Source organism: Amblyomma americanum, chromosome 10 (genome assembly GCF_052857255.1).
Source record: "Amblyomma americanum isolate KBUSLIRL-KWMA chromosome 10, ASM5285725v1, whole genome shotgun sequence".
Lineage (NCBI taxonomy): Eukaryota > Metazoa > Arthropoda > Arachnida > Ixodida > Ixodidae > Amblyomma > Amblyomma americanum.
The window spans coordinates 69042961-69063377 of record NC_135506.1 but is presented as its reverse complement, the minus strand read 5'-3'; the positions used below and the strand labels follow the sequence as shown (position 1 = coordinate 69063377).

The window sequence follows — 20417 nt, the reverse complement described above, 5'->3', positions numbered from 1 at the left end:
TGTCGAAGAATTGCTAGTCTATAATGGAATTCCTCATACAAAAAATAAAAAGAGGTCGGTATCAGCCGTTGGATTGTGCTGATTTCCAGCGCACCATTCTGAATTTTCTCCCAATGGAATGGTATGCTGGGTCTAAATTAGCTTTGAAGGTATTAGTGTCAGAGTGACAGCGAGGAAGAACTGGCCCCAACTGCGTTGGGTTTCAAGCTGACACGTTTTATTACGCCGCTCGTGCTGTGTGCACTACCACCGGCTTCGTCATCGTTTTGCACCGTCCTGAACTAAGCGCGAGGGTCGCTACAAAGGCGAAAAAATTTGTGCCTCTATGGCTCGTTCATTGTACACCGAGCACGAGTATTCCATTCAGTTTGTTGCCTGATTGACAGTGGTGCAATGCCTTGATCTAAAGCCCACGGCACGCTTGTATCACATATCGCAGGCAACAGTTTCCCGCGCGTTTTTGGGGTCATTGATCTTATGAGGGTTCTGACAAGAGGGGGGTGGGGGATGCATAAACTGCTGGTGAGCGCATACTTTATTTATTTATTTATTCACATTTCCTGCAGCGCTGTGAAGGCATAATTGCAGGGGGGATACAAACATACAATTTTCAAAGATACATCTTGCAGCATGCGACATGGGCTCAACCTCTGGTACAAAAAGTTATGTAAAATGAAGAGGATCGTCAATGTGAAATCACATCAATCAAAATAAGGAAATGGAGAAAGCGAAATATGAAGAGCGGGAAAGAGTATGCAATTACATAAAGTACATCAGAGGTCCGACAACATTGCACGAGGCATTCGAACACAGAGTGGGGCAGCTTGTTCCTTTCATTGATGGTATGTGGAAAAAAAAAAGAGCATTTGTAGGCATCAGTCCTACACGTCATTTCACGTATCTTCCATTCGTGCTCGCATCTTCTTGATATAAAATGTGGTGGAAGCAAATAAGTTTTAGAGCTAATCGCAGTTTTATTGCAGTAAATCCGGTAGAGAAGTTCTAACTTAATTCGCAAACGGCGCTGTTCCAGTGAGTTTCAATTCAACCCCTGCTTGATGCAGCTACTACGGACATAGTATTTGTGACAAATCGTGCTGCACGATTCTGTACACGTTCCAGCATAGCACAATCGGTCTCGATTTGAGGATCCCAGACTGCGCAGGCATACGCCATAATAGGTCTGATGTTTGTGAAATACAAAATTTCTTTAACCTTCTGAGGTGCATCTCGGAAATTCCTCTTTTAAGAAGTCCAACATTCTTGCTGCCTTTGATGATATATATTCGGTTTCTTTTTTCCAAGTCAGGTCAGCAGAAAAACACCAAGATATTTATAATATTTATAATCGGTTATTTTAGTTAAAGGTTCGCTGTTTAAAAGGTAGTCAGACAAAATTGGAGTGCGCCTGCGTGTAAAAGAAATACAGTAACGTTTTGCAGTATTCAAACACATCTTCCATTTATCGTACCAGAGTTGAATGCAGTCCAAGTTTTGCTGAAGATTATCTGAGTCACATGGTGCTTTAATAGAACAATACAAAACGCAGCCGTCCGCGTATAGCCTCACCTGGCAAGTCACACTTTCCGCTATGTCATTGATATAGATTAAGAGCACTAAAGACCTCAACACAGATCCCTGTGGGACACCAGAAGTGACCGCTGCAGTGTTCGATAAGCACCCATTTACTAAGACGCGTTGCTTGCGCCCGCGCAGTTAATCTTTAATTCATTGAAACAGTTTGCTTTGTATGCTAAGAAACGATAGCCTATGGAATAACAGGACATGGGAAACTGTGTTGAAGGCCTTTTTAAAGTCTAAAAATATGCAGTCTACCTGCTCGCGGCTGTTGAAAGCAGAGAAAATGTCATGACTGAATTCGGTTAATTGGGTTATGCATGAGCGGCCAGACCTGAAACCATGTTGGAAGTCGGTGAGGAATTTATTGCTTTCGAGGTGTTTCATCACGGAACTGTAAATGATGTGCTCCATTAATTTGCAACAGATACAAGTAAGGGAGATAGGCCTGTAATTAGCGACACTATTCTTTGAGCCACCTTTGTGAATAGGAACTACATTAGCCATTTTCTACTCGTCAGGAAGAGAGCTGGTTTTAAGCGATTTTTTGAACAAAATCACTAAATAGCGAGCAATCACATCAGAGCAGGCCCGCAGGACTTAAAAAGTAAGACCGCCGGGCCCACCTGCAGAACCAGCTTTAGTATCTTGAAGTAATTTTGCTACACCATTGTGCGTAATAACCAGGTCAGTAGTATCACTGGTTAGTGCCTCAGACACTGAAGGGAGATTGCCAGAATAAGGTGGGGTGAAAACAGACTGGAAATAAGTGTTAAATGAACAGGCCTTCTTATAATCATCATCCACCAGTACACCGTTACAATCTGCTAAGTTTGGGATTCCTACGGGCTCTCTTCCATTCGATTTTAAAAGCTTCCACATTTCCTTAGAATTAGTTTGCAGCTTATCTCCCAAAGCATAAAAATAGTCACGTGTGGCTACCTTATTCTTAATTTTTATTTCATTGCCAAAGTGCTTTAAGGAGTCATAGACAGAGCGATCATTGCTTGCTTCTTTTGTACCTGCATAGGAGGTGATGTTTTTTTTTGATAAGCAAACAAGTCTTGCTAGTCACCCATGGCTTATCAGCTCGCCTTTTACAACATATCTTTACTAGGGGTACACTGAGCAATTAATTTTTCATGTATATGTTTAAACATTAACCACAGCCCATTACAATCTAAATTTTCACTGGCCGTAGTGAATTCAGGTAAGAAAGATTTAAGCTGAGTGCAGATGGAAGTATAATCATCCTTTTCATAGAAATAAACCTTTCTGGTTCCCTCATGTGCTATTCGAGAGCTAACAGGCATAAGCTGTGCAACAACGCAGTCATGGTCACTTATTCCCAGAATGACCATAACGTCAGTAATGTTGTACGGTCTGTTAGTAAAAATTAAGTCGAGGATAGAAGCACCGTTTCTCCCTTGTCTTGTTGGTTCTGCAACAAACTGGTACAGGTAATTAGCTAAAATAAACTCAGAAAAGCCTACTGATAAGGCACTCGAGTCTGTCATATTGCATTTATTATTGTCCCACTGGACAGTGGGCATATTAAAATCACCTTCGAAAACAAAATATTGGTTGAGCGAAGATAAAAAATTTGATAGGTATCTAAAAACAGCAGGATTAGTACATGCAGGAGAACGGTAGAACGAGCCAACAGCTAAGTGACGACCATTATCTAACTACACATTGCACCAAACTGATTCGCCGCACTCCAGAGGCACCGCAGCGGTGGCGAAGTGGTTGAGCATCCGCCTCGTATGCGGGAGGTGCGGGGTTCGATCCCCAGTGCCGCCGGGTACCCACCGGTGATACAATGGGTACAAGCTTTCCCCTGGTCTGGTGCTCGGCTTATTTAGGGTGAAATGCTTGGGAAATGGGTCTCCGACCCCACCTTGAGAAAAAGAAAAATACCTTGTGACATGGCGCTCTTTGGCCATAGCTGCCCTTGCGCCATAAAAATCTATCATCATCATCAGCACTCCAGAGGCGAGGACAAAGCAGCAGATCGCAGGCAAGCATCGACAAGCAGGAACATACCCTCTCCCTGGATATTCCTGTCACGACGATATTTTTCGAAACCATTTGGGAAAACTTCAGTTTCCAGAATAGAATCATGAAGCCAAGATTCTGTGCCAATGACAATATGTGGCTTAATGGCAGAGACTAGAGCTGCAAAGTCATCTACTTCATTTTTAATGTTTCGGCAGTTTACAACAAGAATGGTTAAGGGCTGCAGTACAGATGCAGAACAGTCATGCCGGCCCCTAGGAGAAAGGCTCCGGCTAGTCCTGTATCTTGTTTCTGGCTATCTTTTATTAGTCTCAATAACTTGGCTGTGTTTCTGGTCATAAAAGAAACATTCCCGTAACGACCATAACATAACGTTTCCCATCTACTATCAGTTTGACACCGTAACTTAAAGGGCTTTTCCAAGGCACGGGCATACTGCAAAAGCTTCGAGCGCGCATGTCTCACTGTAAAAGTGAAGTCCTCGCGAATAGCAAAGAAGGCTACCTTTAGCCTTGGGGTGCATGAAAGTACTCGCCCCCTATCTTTGTAGGTAGAAAATTTAACCACAGTTGGACAGTTCCTATCACTTTTGTAGTGTCCCAAACGACGTGCGAACTCAATGCTGTTGAAGCAAATAAGCTCACCAAGGCTTCACTCGAAAAAAGACCGTGCTTTTTTCTTCGATTCAACCCAGCTCTCATTCAGCGAATCAGGTAATCCAAAAAGTACCAGATTATTCCTGCGTAATTGATTAGCGTCATCATCTTATGACAACCTCACCTGAGCGACCTCGCGGGTGAGGTAATGAACTGTACTAGATTCGAAAACGTGATTAGTGTCATTATTACTCATTGAGTGCTCCAGCATAGCAACTTTGCCCGCCAGCTCATTCAGTGAAGCCGTCACCACACTACGCTGTTCTTGCACAGCCTTTACTTCGCGTAAGAATTGTGCCTCAACGTTTTCTAACCGCGCCACAGTTTCGTAAAACCCGCCGATACTGGGATGCCTTAGAGCCTTGCTATCCGGACCGGGGTTTTGCTCAATATCGCCACAAAGCAACAGTAACAACTGGGCAGCACATTTGCAAGAAAAGCCAGTGAACTTACATAAACGCTGCTTAACAGATAGTATACACTCAAACACAGCGTCAGGGGAGGAGTACTGAACGTAGTTCAAAAAGATTTGGAAAAAAAAGCTAAAAATTCTCCGCCAACACTGCCTCAGTGTTCTACTTAAGAACGTTAGCTACGGGAGCTTCGAGTGTTTACATCGGTGTGCTTAGCAAATGTGGAGAAGACCAAATCCAAACATCTGCGGATGTTTTCTGTCCGGAAACATCCCTTGATAATGATACTGATGGATGGATGGGTAAGGCTGACCCCTTTAAACCGGTGGTGACTCAAGCCACCTAGCCATGACTCGTAAAATTTTACTTTTGTTTTAATTTTAACCACCAATCAGATAACCTTCGCTTGGTTACTTCTGTCCATTTAAAATCTATTTTTTTCTTCACTGTCCTTAAACCCCAATGCTTTGAATAAATCAGCCCCACTGCTTTCCACTGTAGGGTGAAGCCCTTTACAGAAAAGTATCAAGTGTTCAGCCATTTCCTCCTCTCCACACACACCGCACAACGTGTCTATCTCGTGGTACCTGACTCAGTATGTCTCAGTCTGGAAAACTCCCGTCCTGGCCTCGAACAACAAAGAGCTTCCCCTACAATTATCATAGATATTTTGGCAATTTCCAGCTTAAAGGTTCTGTATATTCCCTCGATTTCGGCAGCATCCCTGTTTTCCACAGAGCTCTCTCTGGTTCTTTAACCTTTTTCTTAACCGATAATTGCTGATTTGCACCGCAACTGCTGTTCAGATATTTGCTTGTCAATTCTCTAGTTCGCTTTCTCCATTTTGTGTCCACCTTTCTCATGTACAGGTACCTGAAAACTTTCCTAGCTCATTGCACAGACAAACGGGCGGGTGGGCAAGCGAGTGGGCGGGTGGGCAGGCAGACGCATGGACGGATGCATGCATGCTGAACCCTTTAAATTGGGTGGTGCTTCAAGCCACCTAGCCATGACTTATGAAATTTTACTCTTCTCTTGATTTTAGCCACTAATTAGATAATCTTCGCTTGGTTACTTCTACCCGCTTAAAATCTCTTTTCCCTTCACTGTCCTTAAACCCCAATGCCTTGGATAAATCAGCCCCGCTGCTTTCCACTGTAGGGTGAAGCGCTTTACAGAAAAGTATCAAGTGTTCAGTCGCTTCCTCCTCCTCTTCACACGCAACACAAGTGTCTATCTCATGGTACCTGGCTCTGTATGTCTTAGTCCGCAAAACTCCCGTCCTGGCCTCAAACAACAAAGAGCTTCCCTTACATTTATCATAGATATTTTCTTTGGCAATTTCCTGCTTAAAGATCCTGTATGTTCCCAGTGCCGATTTCGTCAGCTTCCCTGTTTTCCACAGAGCTCTCTCTGCTTCTTTAACCTTTTTCTTACCCATAATTGCTGATTTGCCCCCTTACTGCTGTCCAGATATTTGCTTGTCAATTTTCTAGTTCGCTTTCTCCATTTCGTGTCAACATTCTTTATATACAGGTATCTGAAAACTTTCCTAGCCCACTGCTTTTCCTCCATCTTTCTCAATCGTTCCTCAAATGCTATCGTACTGCTAGCTTCTCTGCTCTCGAACGACGCCCATCCCATATCACCCTGTACCCGCTGATTTGGTGTATTGCCATGTGCTCCCAAAGCTAACCTCCCTACTCGCCGTTGTTTAATTTATAGCCTTGCTTGAGCATCTGGCCTCATACACAGGACCGCATTACCGAAGGTCAGGCTAGGGACCATCACCCTTTTCCAGATTCCTCTTACCACCTCATACCTATTGTAATTCCACAGTGCCCTATTTTTCATGACAGCTGCATTCCTACTAGCTTTATTCATTACATATTTTTCATGCTCTGTGCCGTTACTCAGTGCCGTTATTTATCCACACCCCAAGATACTGGTACACATCCACTATTTCTAGCGTGAACTTGTGTATTCTATGCTTGCCGACCTCATAATTAAATACCATGACTGCAGGTTTTTTCCTTAATAAATAATAAACTTGAAACCTAATCTATCTCCCTCTGTACCACATATGTCTATATGTCTTATGATATGCCTATGATAAGACACAAGCAGCGCCATCTACCCCATGGATTTTGCACTATATTGCGATTTACAACCTCGTACGGTATAGCCGGTATATTTTCTCGTTATACCAGTTAATAAATTTTATAAATGTGTGCATCACAGCACGATTCATTTGACACCATCCGGAACCCCCTGCGACAAACGGTTCTGCCGTAATGGCAGTCTGAAGGTCCTCGGAATGCGCTGTTTGGGGTCGGAAAGGTTGTCAGTGCGAATTCCACACATATCTTGGGCTTCATCTCATTTAGTAATTTTATTCTCAGGAACCTGTCAAGTCATTTAACAACCTTCGAACATTCTGTGTCATAGGGGTGGCCCCCAAATTTTCTGCAAATGGTGGTCATGGGGGAGAGGGTTCCACTTCGAGGCCACTATACTGCCACATATAAAACGGATCGAAAGTATAGGCATTAATTGAGGCGCTATGTGCCCACTGTTGCTATGTGATGTAGTGTGGCCGCATTGTAACTGTGTTGCTCAATTTGACCTTCATTGCAGACTGACACATCCACTACAGAGGTAGGTAGTAAGAGCTCACGCTCTTAAAACATCTGCTTGAAATCATGTCGATACAGCCTTTTTAAAGCACCATTTTGCATTGGTCTGCATATGTTCCTTCCTTTTCCAAATCTCTTTCAGCCATAGAGTTTCAGTATTTAAGCTGACGCCTTCGGGCCATTGCCCTCATGAGGGTTCCAGCAAGAGGGAGGTGGGGGATGAATAAACTGCTGGTGAGCGCACACGGAGGAGTACTGAACGTAGTACTAAAATGATTTTGGTTTTCTAAACAGCTGCCCTTTAGTTCGATTACCCTTCATTTCGAAAAAAAAAAAATGCCAACACTGTCTCGGCAAATGTGGAGAAGACTAAACCCAAACATCCGTGGATGTTCCCTCTCCGGAAACATCCCTTGATGATGATGCTGATGATTAGACTCAAGCAGCGCCATCTCACCATGGATTTTGCACTACTATTGCGATTTGCAACCACCTTTGGTATTTCCTGTATACTTCGTCGTTATATTAACAAATTTTATAAACGTGTGCATCAAAACACGATTCATTCGACACCACCTGGAACCCCCTGCGACAAACGGTTTGGCTGTAATGGCCGTCTGAAGGTCCTCGGAGTGCACTGTTTGGGGTCGGAAATGTCGGTGCGAAATCATATTATTTTGGGCTTCGTCTCAATTAGTAATCTTGTCCTCAGGAACATGCGAAGTTATTTAACACCACTTCGAACATTCTTTGTCATACGGGTGGCCCCCATATTTTATGCAAATGATGGTCCTAATGGGGTTCCACTTCGGTGGCCACTATACTGGCACATATACAGTGGATCGAAAGTATATGCATTAATTGAGGTGATATGTGCCCACTGTTGCTATGTGATGTAGAGTGGTCACGTAACTGTTTTGGTAAATTTGACCTTCATTGCAGGCTGACACGACCATGACAGACGTAAGTAGTAAGAGCTCATGTTCTTAAAACATCTGCTTGAATTCGTGTCAATACAGCCCTTTTAAAGCACCATTTTACATTGGTCTGCATATGTTCCTTCCTTTTTCCGAATCTTCTCTTTCAGCCATTGAGTTTCAGTATTTAAGCTAGTGCCACCGTCTGTGCGAGTTTCTTATACAGCATTTCTCGTGAAAGCTGGAATGCTAGGATGACAAGGATTCTTACTTGGCTTGGCTATCTTTGGGCTGCAAATGTGTATTCTACCTCAGAATTGGCAGCTGTGCCACGATGCTCTCCTCTGTGCGCAGATTAAATTATGTCAGTGGTGTGTTGTTTTCATTTATTCAATAAATTTGACGTAAGTGAAAGTTCAGTGTTAGGCTGGTACGAAACTCTCGCAGCATTTCATCTATGTTTGCCTCGAGAAGAGTCTAATTGTTATGGCTGAATCCACGTTTCATATGCTACAATAACCAAGCCAAATACAAAACTTCATCTTCCCTGCATTCCCGCCTGGAGAGTGAGCAAAAGTTTCGCTTAACTCCAGTGCTAACTTCCATTTTGTACGGGCACATATTAAGTGGTTAATTCATATTATTCTCATTGCCATTATCACGTAGATCTTGATGAATGCTTATAAACTTGCTGTTTGTAGGCTCCTATGAGCTGTCCATGTAGTCCAGTTTGCTGTACATTTAGTATACTGTCTTTGCAACAGCTGTCTGCTACACGGCTGTGCACATTTCAGGTCATTGCTTTGCTTGCACTATTTCTGGCTTTTGCATGTCACCTAATTCTCTTTAAACATGGTCTGCAGTCCAATGAAGCAGGCCCTTCCAGAAAAAGAGGCAAGCCTGCAAAAGATGCCCCGTCGGATGCAAAAAGAATCAAAGTTGCAGAGAAGGGTAACTACTGGGGAGACTTGCCTTCTCCATACTTTGTTCTAGTGTGTGCAGAGCTGTGTTCATGTGGCTTATTTTGAGGAAACTCAAAGGCAGTTGTTATTGTGAAGAAATAGGGTGGCATAGTTTCATGCCACCCGATTGCTGTCACATGGCATAAACTTGTGCAAAACCAAAGCAGAAAGATTGTTGAAAATACAAAATACAACACAAGGTACATTTTTTTGTTTTAGGGTAAAGACCATGGTTGCCGATTTCGGCATGCCAAGACAGTATTGGAAAAATTGGATTAAACCTAACCAGCCTGAAAGCATCTTTTCGAACTGCCATGTAGAAACTAACAGCAACCTTAAAACCATTTCAGTAAGGCTTCCGCAGTTAACTATTGTGGCGCTTGTCATTTACTTCTTATGCCTAAATATTTTATGCAAGCCTGAAAACAGCCAAGAAGTCAGGTTTGCTATGCAAAACACCAATGATTACTTTTTTATAGACGTGGTTGCCGCGGTGACTCAGGTTATGGCGCTCAGCTGCTGACACGAAAGACGCAGGTTCGATCCCGGCCGCGGCAGACGAATTTTGATGGGGGCGAAATTTTAGAGGCAGGCCTGTGTACTGTGCGATGTCAGTGCGTGTTAAGGCCAATTCACACGACGGTCCGTTTGCCCGCGGTGTGCCTATCACCTGTTTGTGCGTCATCAAATTGAGAGGCGCGCTGTCGGCCCGCGGGCTGGACAACCAAGGTAGTTCAAGTGCCTCTCCCCTCGCGGGAATTAGCGGCGGCCCGCGAAGACGCGCGCGCTAGCTCTGGCAACCACCGCTCTTGCAATATTTTGGCTGCCGCATTTCTCTGAGTGGCGTTGAGCTGGAGCGCTGTTTTAACAAGCTGCACTGCGTTCGCTACCATGACAAAACGATCGACTGGGCTAGCAAGATGGCCCAAGCGCGTTGAGGAATTGACAAAGGGCCACACCTGCACCATTCAATCACAGCCATGGGTCAGGAGGAAAAACCAGTTTGACCAGCGTTGCCAAACGCTTTAAAATAACCTGGCAACAGTGGTACACTCAGCGCGTCGTCTGCTCTTTTGGTCCGTCGCATTCGCTTGACATGATCGGATCGCAGGCCAGTTTTTAGTGGCGCATGAACACGTGATGCACGAGCCGCGGGCGAACGGACCGTCGTATGAATCGGCCTTTACAGAACCCCAGGGGGTCAAAATTATTCCGGAGCTGTTCACTATAGAGGCCCTTATAGCCGGAGTCGCTTTGGAACGTTAAACCTCCATAAACTTCTTTATAGACGTGCAATATTTCAACAGCGGCAGCGTTGGGGCTTGTTGGCTCACCATGTTTAGATTGTGAAAGCGCTCAAAAAGGCAAGGACACAGAAAGAGACTGTGTTTGTCTCTTTTTGTGTCCTTGTCTTTTTGGGCACTTTCACTATGTATCAATACAATATTTCATACATAGTTTCATATTGTTGAAGGTTTAAATGTGGAAACACCAGGATTTGTCAAATAATTAGCTGTGGAATTGGGGAATCCTTTCTTTTCCTCGAAGATGCATGTTATGGTAGAAAGGCAAAAAAAAAAAAATGTATTGCAGGTGACATTATCTGTCTACTAGAGTATCTCATAAAAGCACAACCAAGGTCCTTTTACTTCGTTCACTAGCAAACTTAGGCAAGCACACTTGTCCAACATGAAGAGTTTTATAATTGTTTGAAACAAAGAAATCGTTGCCAGCTATAGCACGCTTCCAGAAAAAGCTTACAATTCGTGCTGTACATTGTTTTGTGTGCTGTGCATGAAAGTGTTAACCCATTAATTCTCGTGCATTGAAAACGTCAAATAAAAGCTATAAATTTCCGTAACGTCATCATTAATGGCTTGTTTATTCATTAAGAAAAGATTAATTACATAGTAGTTGATTTGAGCTAATTTTAAAAATATCTGAGTGTCGAAGGACCACAAAAGCATGTGCTAACGCGCAGGGGTATTCAGGAATTTAAAACTGTTCTATCATCTATAAGTGCAGCATTACGGCCACATAAATTGTAGGCTGTTTTGTATTAGGGCTAGTTTTTGCACAAACTTTTATTTTTCGCGGGTGTCCTGCACACCTGGCAACTTATGTTTTGCCCTTGCGTTGATAAATATGTTGGAGAAGAACATTACTTGACAAATGCTAGCAATTCACGTAGATATGCGGGCAAAATTATTCACATTTTCACGCTTTGTATCGTATAGCAGCGCTGGGCCTTACAGGGTTAATAGTTGCTGATTGAACCCTTACACTCATTCATAGGTATGCAGGACATCTCAGATTCTCGTTCTCAGTAAACATTGATTGGATGGCTCTGGCTACGTTGATATTTGTTCAGCAGCAAAAGACTCATTTATTGTTTAGAACAAGTGTTCTCAAACAGGGTTCCGTGAAAGCCGGGGGTTCTGCGAGCACACACACTGGCCTGTCCCCCTTTCCAGTACACTTTTGGAGGTCGTGTGTGAAGCAGATATTGCACGTATTTTGTGGAAACTCTTTTCAAGGGTTTAGCTCTTAGCTCTTTCCTAGTTTCGTGCCGTCGGCATCGGTGCTTTCTGCAGCACAGACCCTGGCAGTGCGCCATTAACAGTGCTGCATGTTCATATTAATGCAGAAGCATTACTAGTCTCATTGCAAGAAAAGCTGGCGGCATGTGTGTGCATACTCGCAGATGCAACAGAAAATCCCAGCTATGGCAAGAAAACTTTTTCAGAGACGCTTAGACTGCTTATATGTGGGAACGCGAAAGCATTACTAGTCTCATTGCAAGAAAAGCTGGCGGCATGTGTGTGTGTGCATACTCGCAGATGCGACACAAAAACCCAGCGATGGCAAGAAAACTTCTTGAGAGACGCTTAAGACTGCGTATATGTGGGAATGTGAAAGCATTACTAGTCTCATTGCAAGAAAAGCTGGTGGTATGTTTGTGTGCATACTCGCAGATGCAACAGAAAATCCCAGCTATGGCAAGAAAACTTTTTCAGAGACGCTTAGACTGCTTATATGTGGGAACGCGAAAGCATTACTAGTCTCATTGCAAGAAAAGCTGGCGGCATGTGTGTGTGTGCATACTCGCAGATGCGACACAAAAACCCAGCGATGGCAAGAAAACTTCTTGAGAGACGCTTAAGACTGCGTATATGTGGGAATGTGAAAGCATTACTAGTCTCATTGCAAGAAAAGCTGGTGGTATGTTTGTGTGCATACTCTCAGATACGGCAGAAAATCCCAGCTATGGCAAGAAAACTTTTTCAGAGACGCTTAGACTGCTTATATGTGGGAACGCGAAAGCATTACTAGTCTCATTGCAAGAAAAGCTGGCGGCATGTGTGTGTGTGCATACTCGCAGATGCGACTCAAAAACCCAGCGATGGCAAGAAAACTTCTTGAGAGACGCTTAAGACTGCGTATATGTGGGAATGTGAAAGCATTACTAGTCTCATTGCAAGAAAAGCTGGTGGTATGTTTGTGTGCATACTCTCAGATACGGCAGAAAATCCCAGCTATGGCAAGAAAACTTTTTCAGAGACGCTTAGACTGCTTATATGTGGGAACGCGAAAGCATTACTAGTCTCATTGCAAGAAAAGCTGGCGGCATGTGTGTGTGTGTGCATACTCGCAGATGCGACACAAAAACCCAGCGATGGCAAGAAAACTTCTTGAGAGACGCTTAAGACTGCGTATATGTGGGAATGTGAAAGCATTACTAGTCTCATTGCAAGAAAAGCTGGTGGTATGTTTGTGTGCATACTCTCAGATACGGCAGAAAATCCCAGCTATGGCAAGAAAACTTTTTCAGAGACGCTTAGACTGCTTATATGTGGGAACGCGAAAGCATTACTAGTCTCATTGCAAGAAAAAGCTGGCGGCATGTGTGTGTGTGCATACTCGCAGATGCGACTCAAAAACCCAGCGATGGCAAGAAAACTTCTTCAGAGACGCTTAAGACTGCGTATATGTGGGAATGTGAAAGCATTACTAGTCTCATTGCAAGAAAAGCTGGTGGCATGTTTGTGTGCATACTCTCAGATACGGCAGAAAATCCCAGCGATGGCAAGAAAACTTTTTCAGAGACGCTTAAGACTGCTTATATGTGGGAATGCGAGAGCATTACTAGTCTCATTGCAAGAAAAGCTGGCGTTATGTGTGTGTGCATACTCGCAGATGCAACAGAAAATCCCAGCGATGGCAAGAAAAATTTCTCAGAGATACTTAAGACTGCTTATATGTAAGAATGCTAAAGCGTTACTGTCCCTGGGTGCATTGTTCACATGTAATGTTTGTATGTACATTAAAGTTCAATGATTCTCGCACACACGCGTGCGTGTGTGAAACCACTGGGAACACTGTATGAGGAATGGTTGCATTACAATTTTGATGCGCAAGTCTGGGAAGGCGTACATTTGAAGGTGCATGTGTCGTCAGTTTGAATCCCTCTTGCAAGCTAGCCTCTAACTTGATGAGCACATGTGAGCTATACGCAACAAGAAATTGTATGACGCCACCCGGAACTCTGGACGACAAACGGTTGCATCATATTTTTGGTGCGAATGTTGGGAAAACTGGCGCCACATGGAGGTTGGCCAGTGGCGAGTATATATAGATGAACGACATGTATGGGATTGTCACAAGTGGCTCGGCTATGCTTGCTGTGTGCATCATACTCATGACTTTCGCTGAAACAACCAATATAAACCATACAAATTTTTTTCAAGTGCTTGCAATAACTCTCACTTGAAAAGACAGAGTGCTTGCTTATGCTTGTTTTTACCATATCCTGTGTTCATTTTGTTTTCTTTTCGTTGTTTGTGCCTGGCTGTGATGACCTCCATCTTGTGCCAGGTTCGCAGTATGCCTATGTAAATTCTTGTTGCAGAAGAGGTGGTTGTGGAGAGGCGCAAGATCCCTGGCCAGGTTTACGCAGTTGGTCAGGCTGACGTTGGTCAGCTTGGCTTGGGTGAAGATTTCATGGAGAGGCTGCGCCCTACTCTTGTGCCAAATTTGGACAACGTGGTCGATGTTGTCGCCGGAGGCATGCATACCCTCTGCCTCACGGTTGATGGGAAGGTGAGGCTATTTTTTGTTTCTCTTTTCCTTTCTCTTTTCTTTCTTTTATTTCTTGCATTCTTTTTGCAATTCAGTGTTGAGTTATTGCGAGTGCCCTTGGTGATGATGCCACGAATGGGGCACAACTCTGAAAGATTTTGTGGCTCATTCCCGTATGTATGGCGCAAATAAAGAGGAACAGGCAGCCCACTCGTATGTAGCATGCCCGTTGTTTTAGATGTCTGAATGTACTGTTGTTGAAGATTGATGTTTCCACGGGAGGGACAGTAGGAATCTCTCCTGTCTTCTATCCATAAAAGATATGCTTGGGGATTACACATTTCCTTGTGCTTTAAATGCAAGTATGTTATGTCGTAATTTGCTTCATCTAAATGTGTGCAATGTGCTGCGAAACAATGAGTCACCTTTTTCGTTGCAAGTCTTCGAGGGCCCCTGGTGCAGTTTGCCAATCCAAAGAGATTTCTGTGGGAGGGGCTTGTATTCATTCACTTGCAAACAACACAAAAGAAGGCGAACTGCACTATGGCTGTCGTAAAAAAAAAAGCACAAACCTTAGTCGACCTGCCTGCCCCTCTTTCTTCTGTCTCTGTCAGTGCGGGCCAGGCAGTTTTTGTTTTAGTTCTTTTTTTTTTTTGCCCATTCTACTCTTTGTCTCTACCACTTGGACATACCTGCTGTAACAGATCAGTATCTGGGCCATTCAGCTGCTGAGAACGAGGTTGCAGGGTTAAAGGTGCATTAAAGGGGAATCTGAACTCGTCTTTTTACTGCGAAAACTCTATCTACACATTCCGGGCATTCTTAGAATTATTGTCCTGTGCTGCCGATTACCCTAATTAAATAGAATTAAACGTCCTGGCTCCCGCCTTTTTTTAAAACTCAACGCGCTAAGTAGGAGGAGTCAACCAATGCGTCAGCCAGTCCCATGGCAGCTTGCCAATCTGTCATCGGCACAGTGATACGTAAATCAGAGTCCACGTGTATTTTTATTTCCGTGGGCCTAACGTGCGGCTATATTGTCTGTGACTGAAACTCTTTATTCACAGAAACCTAAAGGTAAAATAAAAGCGAAAGTGAAGCCGCCACTGGACTGGCTCAAAGGCATTCCATGCGTTGGTTGACTCCGCCTATCTACCGCGTTCAGTTCAAAAAAGGGTGGGAGCCAGGACGTTTAATTCAATCTAATTAGGGATAATAATTGGAAGTTTCTAAGAATGCCCGGAACGTGTAGACAGAGTTCCCACGGTAAAAAGACGCGTTCAGATTCCTCTTTAGAGTACCTTTTAAGTCCTGGCCTTGGCAGCAGTGCACGGCAAAGAACTGCAGGTGGTTGAGATCCTTCTGGAGCCCTTCACTACGGTGCCTCTTTTTTTTTTGCACCCTCCTTTGAAGGCCCCTTCTCTCACTGCGCAATTGAGTTGCCCACAGGGAAGTGAGGCCTTCCTTTCTGCAAAACCATTTCTCAGTATTTGATGCGAAAGAACTATTGGCCTCATGACCTGGAAAATGCTGGTGTGTGGTGAAGCCTCGTAGGTTAGTCACGTGATGTGGGAAATGAGCGAGATTTTGAATGAGGGTGACCTTGGCCAACCTGGAGAAAGAAAATAAATATTGCCGTGACCAGAGGTGGGCAAATGCCCTCATTTTTACTTTTCCTCCCTCACCCTCACTTTGGAATCCGTGGCCCTCCCTCACCCTCGTCCTCACTATGAAAAACTATGCGACCCTCCCTCGTCCTCACCCTCACATCGTCGGCCCTCCCTCACCCTCACTAATAGTCATTTTAAAATTCGAGTTATATTTTGTAGTCTGCAACTTCTGGCGATATTACTGAGTAGTAAACATACAAGACAAGCCCCCAAGGCTCTGTTGAATGAGAGGCTAGATGCTTATACTGTTGTGTGTGTTCGGGTTTGAGCTAATTGGGTTGAGCTGCTTGAGCTAATACTTGAGACAATACCGAGACAGTTACGAGTTGGGCCCTAAACTATCACTCTACCTTTAGTTCTGGCACGCACTGCATGCATACATTTTGAAACGTGTTCATTGGTTAGGAGATTCCGTTCAATTACTGTTCGTGGAAGGAAAGAATACTTAAAATGGTTATTACGCGTGGTAAATGGCGTTACTGTGCGGCTGTGTCTTTGCCTAGTGGTGTAACCAGATGAAGAAGAAATTATTCTCGTGAGATCTGTCTTATAGTGGCCGTTAATAAATTGAAAGAGGAATTTTAGTCGCGACAAACGGTTTCTTTGCGTTAATGGGGGCAAGTCCGCTTTAGTTACCAGTTCTGTCACGTACGTCCAAATCTATTTTAAATGAAGCGAGCTGCTTTTCTTGGCACCATTTATATCTTATTAGTGTAAGTTGCAGTGAAAATGTCCCAAATAACGCATGCACAGTCTAGTATCGGCATAAATATATTTTTGTATGCGAGCGGTCGGACAGAAGGAGTAGGAAATCTCAAAGCTCTCCTCAGAAAGAACAACTTGCGCTTAACATTAGCCATTGTGTAGTCAGTGTGCTTAGCCAAGTAAAGTCATTAGTGATCAAGAGTCCGAGATACTTACAATGTATCTCGAGAAATGTTTCGATAGGATGAATGTTTAGGCTTTTCTAAAGTGGCGTCTGCAGTAGTGAGCAGTACAGCTTTGTGGTCCGATGTTCTATCTACTATCTGGCTATTTGTTTTGGCAGTAATTGATCCGCTAACAAAAAAGAAGTCAAGCATTGATTGAGAACTGCCCTCAAATATGGTATTTTTTTCTACAGTCTGCAATATTTCGAAGCCAAAAGCAATGGCCAACATAGCTTCACCTTGGGGGTAGTGCTTTTTGACTGAAAAATTTGACCAGTCTACTTCAAGCAAATTAAAATATCTTGACAGTGTAATACGATTATCAGGTTTAACATTCATGCACAAATACTGTTTCAGTTCCTATAATACGGAAACGGTATAGTTTGGGGGCCTGTACATTGCTTCGATAATATATCTAACGTTTCCATAGTACATTGTGCAAAAAATGCACTCTACATTGGGTGCATCAGGCATTGGTAAAATTCACACGGATGATTTAAACCAAATGCTGACATCTCCACCTCTACCATCACGATCCTTTCGGTACAAACTATAGCCAGTGGTAAGGGACTCACTGCCAAACACTGTATTGTTAAGCCAAGTTTCTGTCAAAACCGCTATTTCACGTTCGTGAAAAAGCAGAAGGGCCTCCAACTCAGTTGTCTTGTTTATGACGCTTCCACGTGCGCGGATGGAGGTTGATGAAGACCACGCTTTCAATCTACAGCGTGAGAGACTGGCACTTTCAACAACAACTCTCGTGAACGCGGCTATGCGACGAAGACGATGACATTGCAAGCACAGCACGAGAGTTTGGCAGTTGATGTTAGGTTTTCTGCCAACTGATTGTTCAAATCAGGGAAATGTATGAACCGACCGACTTAAAACCGGAGTGGCAATCCTTCTTGGTGATGCGCAAAGCCTACACCTCGCATCTACTGCTCTGTTGTAGTCTTTTGCGATGTGTTTCATGGCGTATCCTAAAAGCTTTGTAAATAATTTAGTTAATGTAAATTTACAATCTTATAAATGTCATCCTTAAAGAAAAGTTGTGGTGACGGCGTAATGGTCTGAAGAAGTGGCCAGCGGAACTGATTTTTTAGTGCCGCCGCGAGTTCGGATCCCACTCCCCCAGCTTTAAATTTTTTTATTTCTTTAGTGTCTTCCCCCGGTGCTGTGCCGGCTTTCCGCTGCAGTGAAGGCCCTTATGTGGTCACTTAAAATAAAACATTATTGAGGCCACTTGAAAATCAAACGGCTCACTAAAATGCAGCATTTGGGCTGAATGATAGTAATCACTAGATCCCCGAGTCTGGAGTGAACGATTCTTGTGGTTGCCATTTTAGTGCTCTATTGCTTCCAATCTACCGAAAAGTGGTTCTTTGTCTGTCCAAAGCCTGCTTCTAGCACGTGGGTCACCTTGGTCACTTTAAATTGTGATGTCATCACAAGCTGCCCATCGGATTGTGAGCAAGCTGCCCACCGTGGCAGTTCAATGTAATGATTAGTCGCGAGATTTCCTCGGGAACAACATAGGTCTCACAAGCACGACCGATGGCAACACCTGCCATTGCAGGGCAGTGGCGCGTAGCTTGACCGCTGCACCTCTGCGCCTGCAGCGGAATCAGGACTCCCAGGTATCTGTGAATGTGAAGAATGACCAATTCTACCGCAGTACAAGTTTGAAATGGTGCAATAACACACAAACTTACATCATATGACATATCAACCAAAGCAAGCGTGTTCAGGCCAAGCAGCAGCATAGAAACTGAAGATAAACCATGCGAAACAGGACTAACGGCGCTTCCAGTTCATGGTTAATTCATGGTTAACCCCAAGCGAAACCGTCCGCGATTTTTTTGCTTGCACATCTACGCCCTACTCAAACGCTGAGTACCAATTACCTACCATGTCTGCTAGAAATTTCGTTCATAAAATCAGGCGCACGATTACGTGGTCACAGGTCTTATGAGGAACAGAAATAAACCAAGAGATTTTGATGTTATTTGGAAAGCAGTAGAACTTTTTCTTTTTTAGCACGTCGTACAATGCAAGGTGGAGCGAGCGATTATTCAGATCAAGGTGGTTAAGGTGCTGCTTTATTTTCATGGTAAGACTGCAGTGGTCGCCCTTGCCCACCACGCTGCGGCACCGCTTTCCTATACCACATTTCCAGAGAAAATTGAATATAGAAAGAAGATGTGACTACTGAAATACTCACAGCGTGAATAGAAAGAAGATATGACTACTGAAATACTCACAGCGTGAATAAAAAAAATTCCACACCAACGCCACAAGGTTTTGATTTGACAGTGGAATTTTGCAAAAGCATTTTTTGCGCTGCAGCCAATTCTAGGAACCTCACTGAGCTGAAATCTGACTTCGTTCCGGCAAAGAAGGCCTAGAACTTAGGAATTCAATGGTTTTACTCGGTATAATTTCTACATGTTTTACTCTACACTCTGATCATCCGACAGACTCGGGGCTGATAATGAAAATGTTGACTGTGGTACCATGGTTAACGTTGTACTGGCAGCCACCCGCACGGCCCTGCCAGTGGCCCCTTGTTATCGCGCTTTACAGGGTGTTTTTCACCTATGGGTTAAAGCCTATACAGGGTTTCACCGAATACTTTACACAATTTAAAAAAAAAGGTTTTTGAGTTAGAAGAGTGCTTTTTTCGGTGGTGTAGTACAACACGACGACGGAGGTGTACTGCACCCACGTTTCGTGTTCACCTCGTGTACACCTCCAGACTGCCGAAACTAGTCTTCCCTGTGAACCTTCACCCTAAGAACCAGTTCTTTAAAATGGGAATTGATAACGGGGTGCACAGACAAAATACGTTAGCCCGGAGTACAGCTCGGACCACCACCCTTGCCCTAACAGTGTGCATCTTGCCCTCCCTCACCCTCACCTCATATCTTCCCTCCCTCGCCCTCACCTCATCATGTCTTCTCTCACTCGCCCTCGTCCTCACGAATTTTTATCCGCCCATCCTCCTTCACCCTCACCTCACTGTGTGAAATCCTCATGAGGTGAGGGTGAGGACGCCGCCCTCGTGAGGATGCCCATCTCTGGCCGTGACTACTTACAAATTGCAGTTGCGCGAACAGATCAGCTTCGTTGGCCACTGCACGAGAGCACTATGCTGTCTCGCCACATCCAATCACGGCCCGTGTTAAACTGCAACAGCCACCGCGGTGGCTGAGTGGTTATGGCGCTCGGCTGCTGGCCTGAAAGGCGCGGGTTCGATCCCGGCCGCGGTGGTTGAATTTTGATGGAAGCAAAATTCTAGAGGCCCGTTTACTGTGCGATGTCAGTGCACGTTAAAGAACCCCAGGTGGCCGAAATTTCCGGTGCCCTCCACTACGGCGTCCGTCATAGCCTGAGTTGCTTTGGGACGTTAAACCCCCATAAACCAAACCAAAACCTAAACTGCAACACGCTCTCACTGTGTGCATTGCATGTCATCTTACTCGTCAACATCCATCTGGGCACAAGTCGCGCTTTCAATTGCGCTTTCAGGTATGTGGTGCTGGTGTTCTGCAAAAACCT

The 20417-nt window shown here is 44.1% G+C and overlaps 1 protein-coding gene across 5 annotated transcripts in view; it reads left to right on the top strand.

Annotated features, from left to right (window-relative positions):
• Positions 1 to 20417, top strand: part of LOC144107183 (regulator of chromosome condensation-like) — a 47254-nt gene that overhangs the window by 2046 nt on the left and 24791 nt on the right. For 2 of the 5 annotated variants that reach the window (XM_077640194.1, XM_077640193.1), the window contains exons 2-4: positions 7304 to 7324; positions 9083 to 9170; positions 14091 to 14281. In XM_077640194.1, coding sequence (XP_077496320.1) covers positions 7304 to 7324; positions 9083 to 9170; positions 14091 to 14281 — 300 coding nt within the window. Of the gene's footprint in view, positions 1 to 7303; positions 7325 to 8244; positions 8266 to 9082; positions 9171 to 14090; positions 14282 to 20417 lie in introns of all 5 variants that reach the window. The other 3 variants (XM_077640196.1, XM_077640195.1, XM_077640191.1) reach the window with 2 other exon arrangements.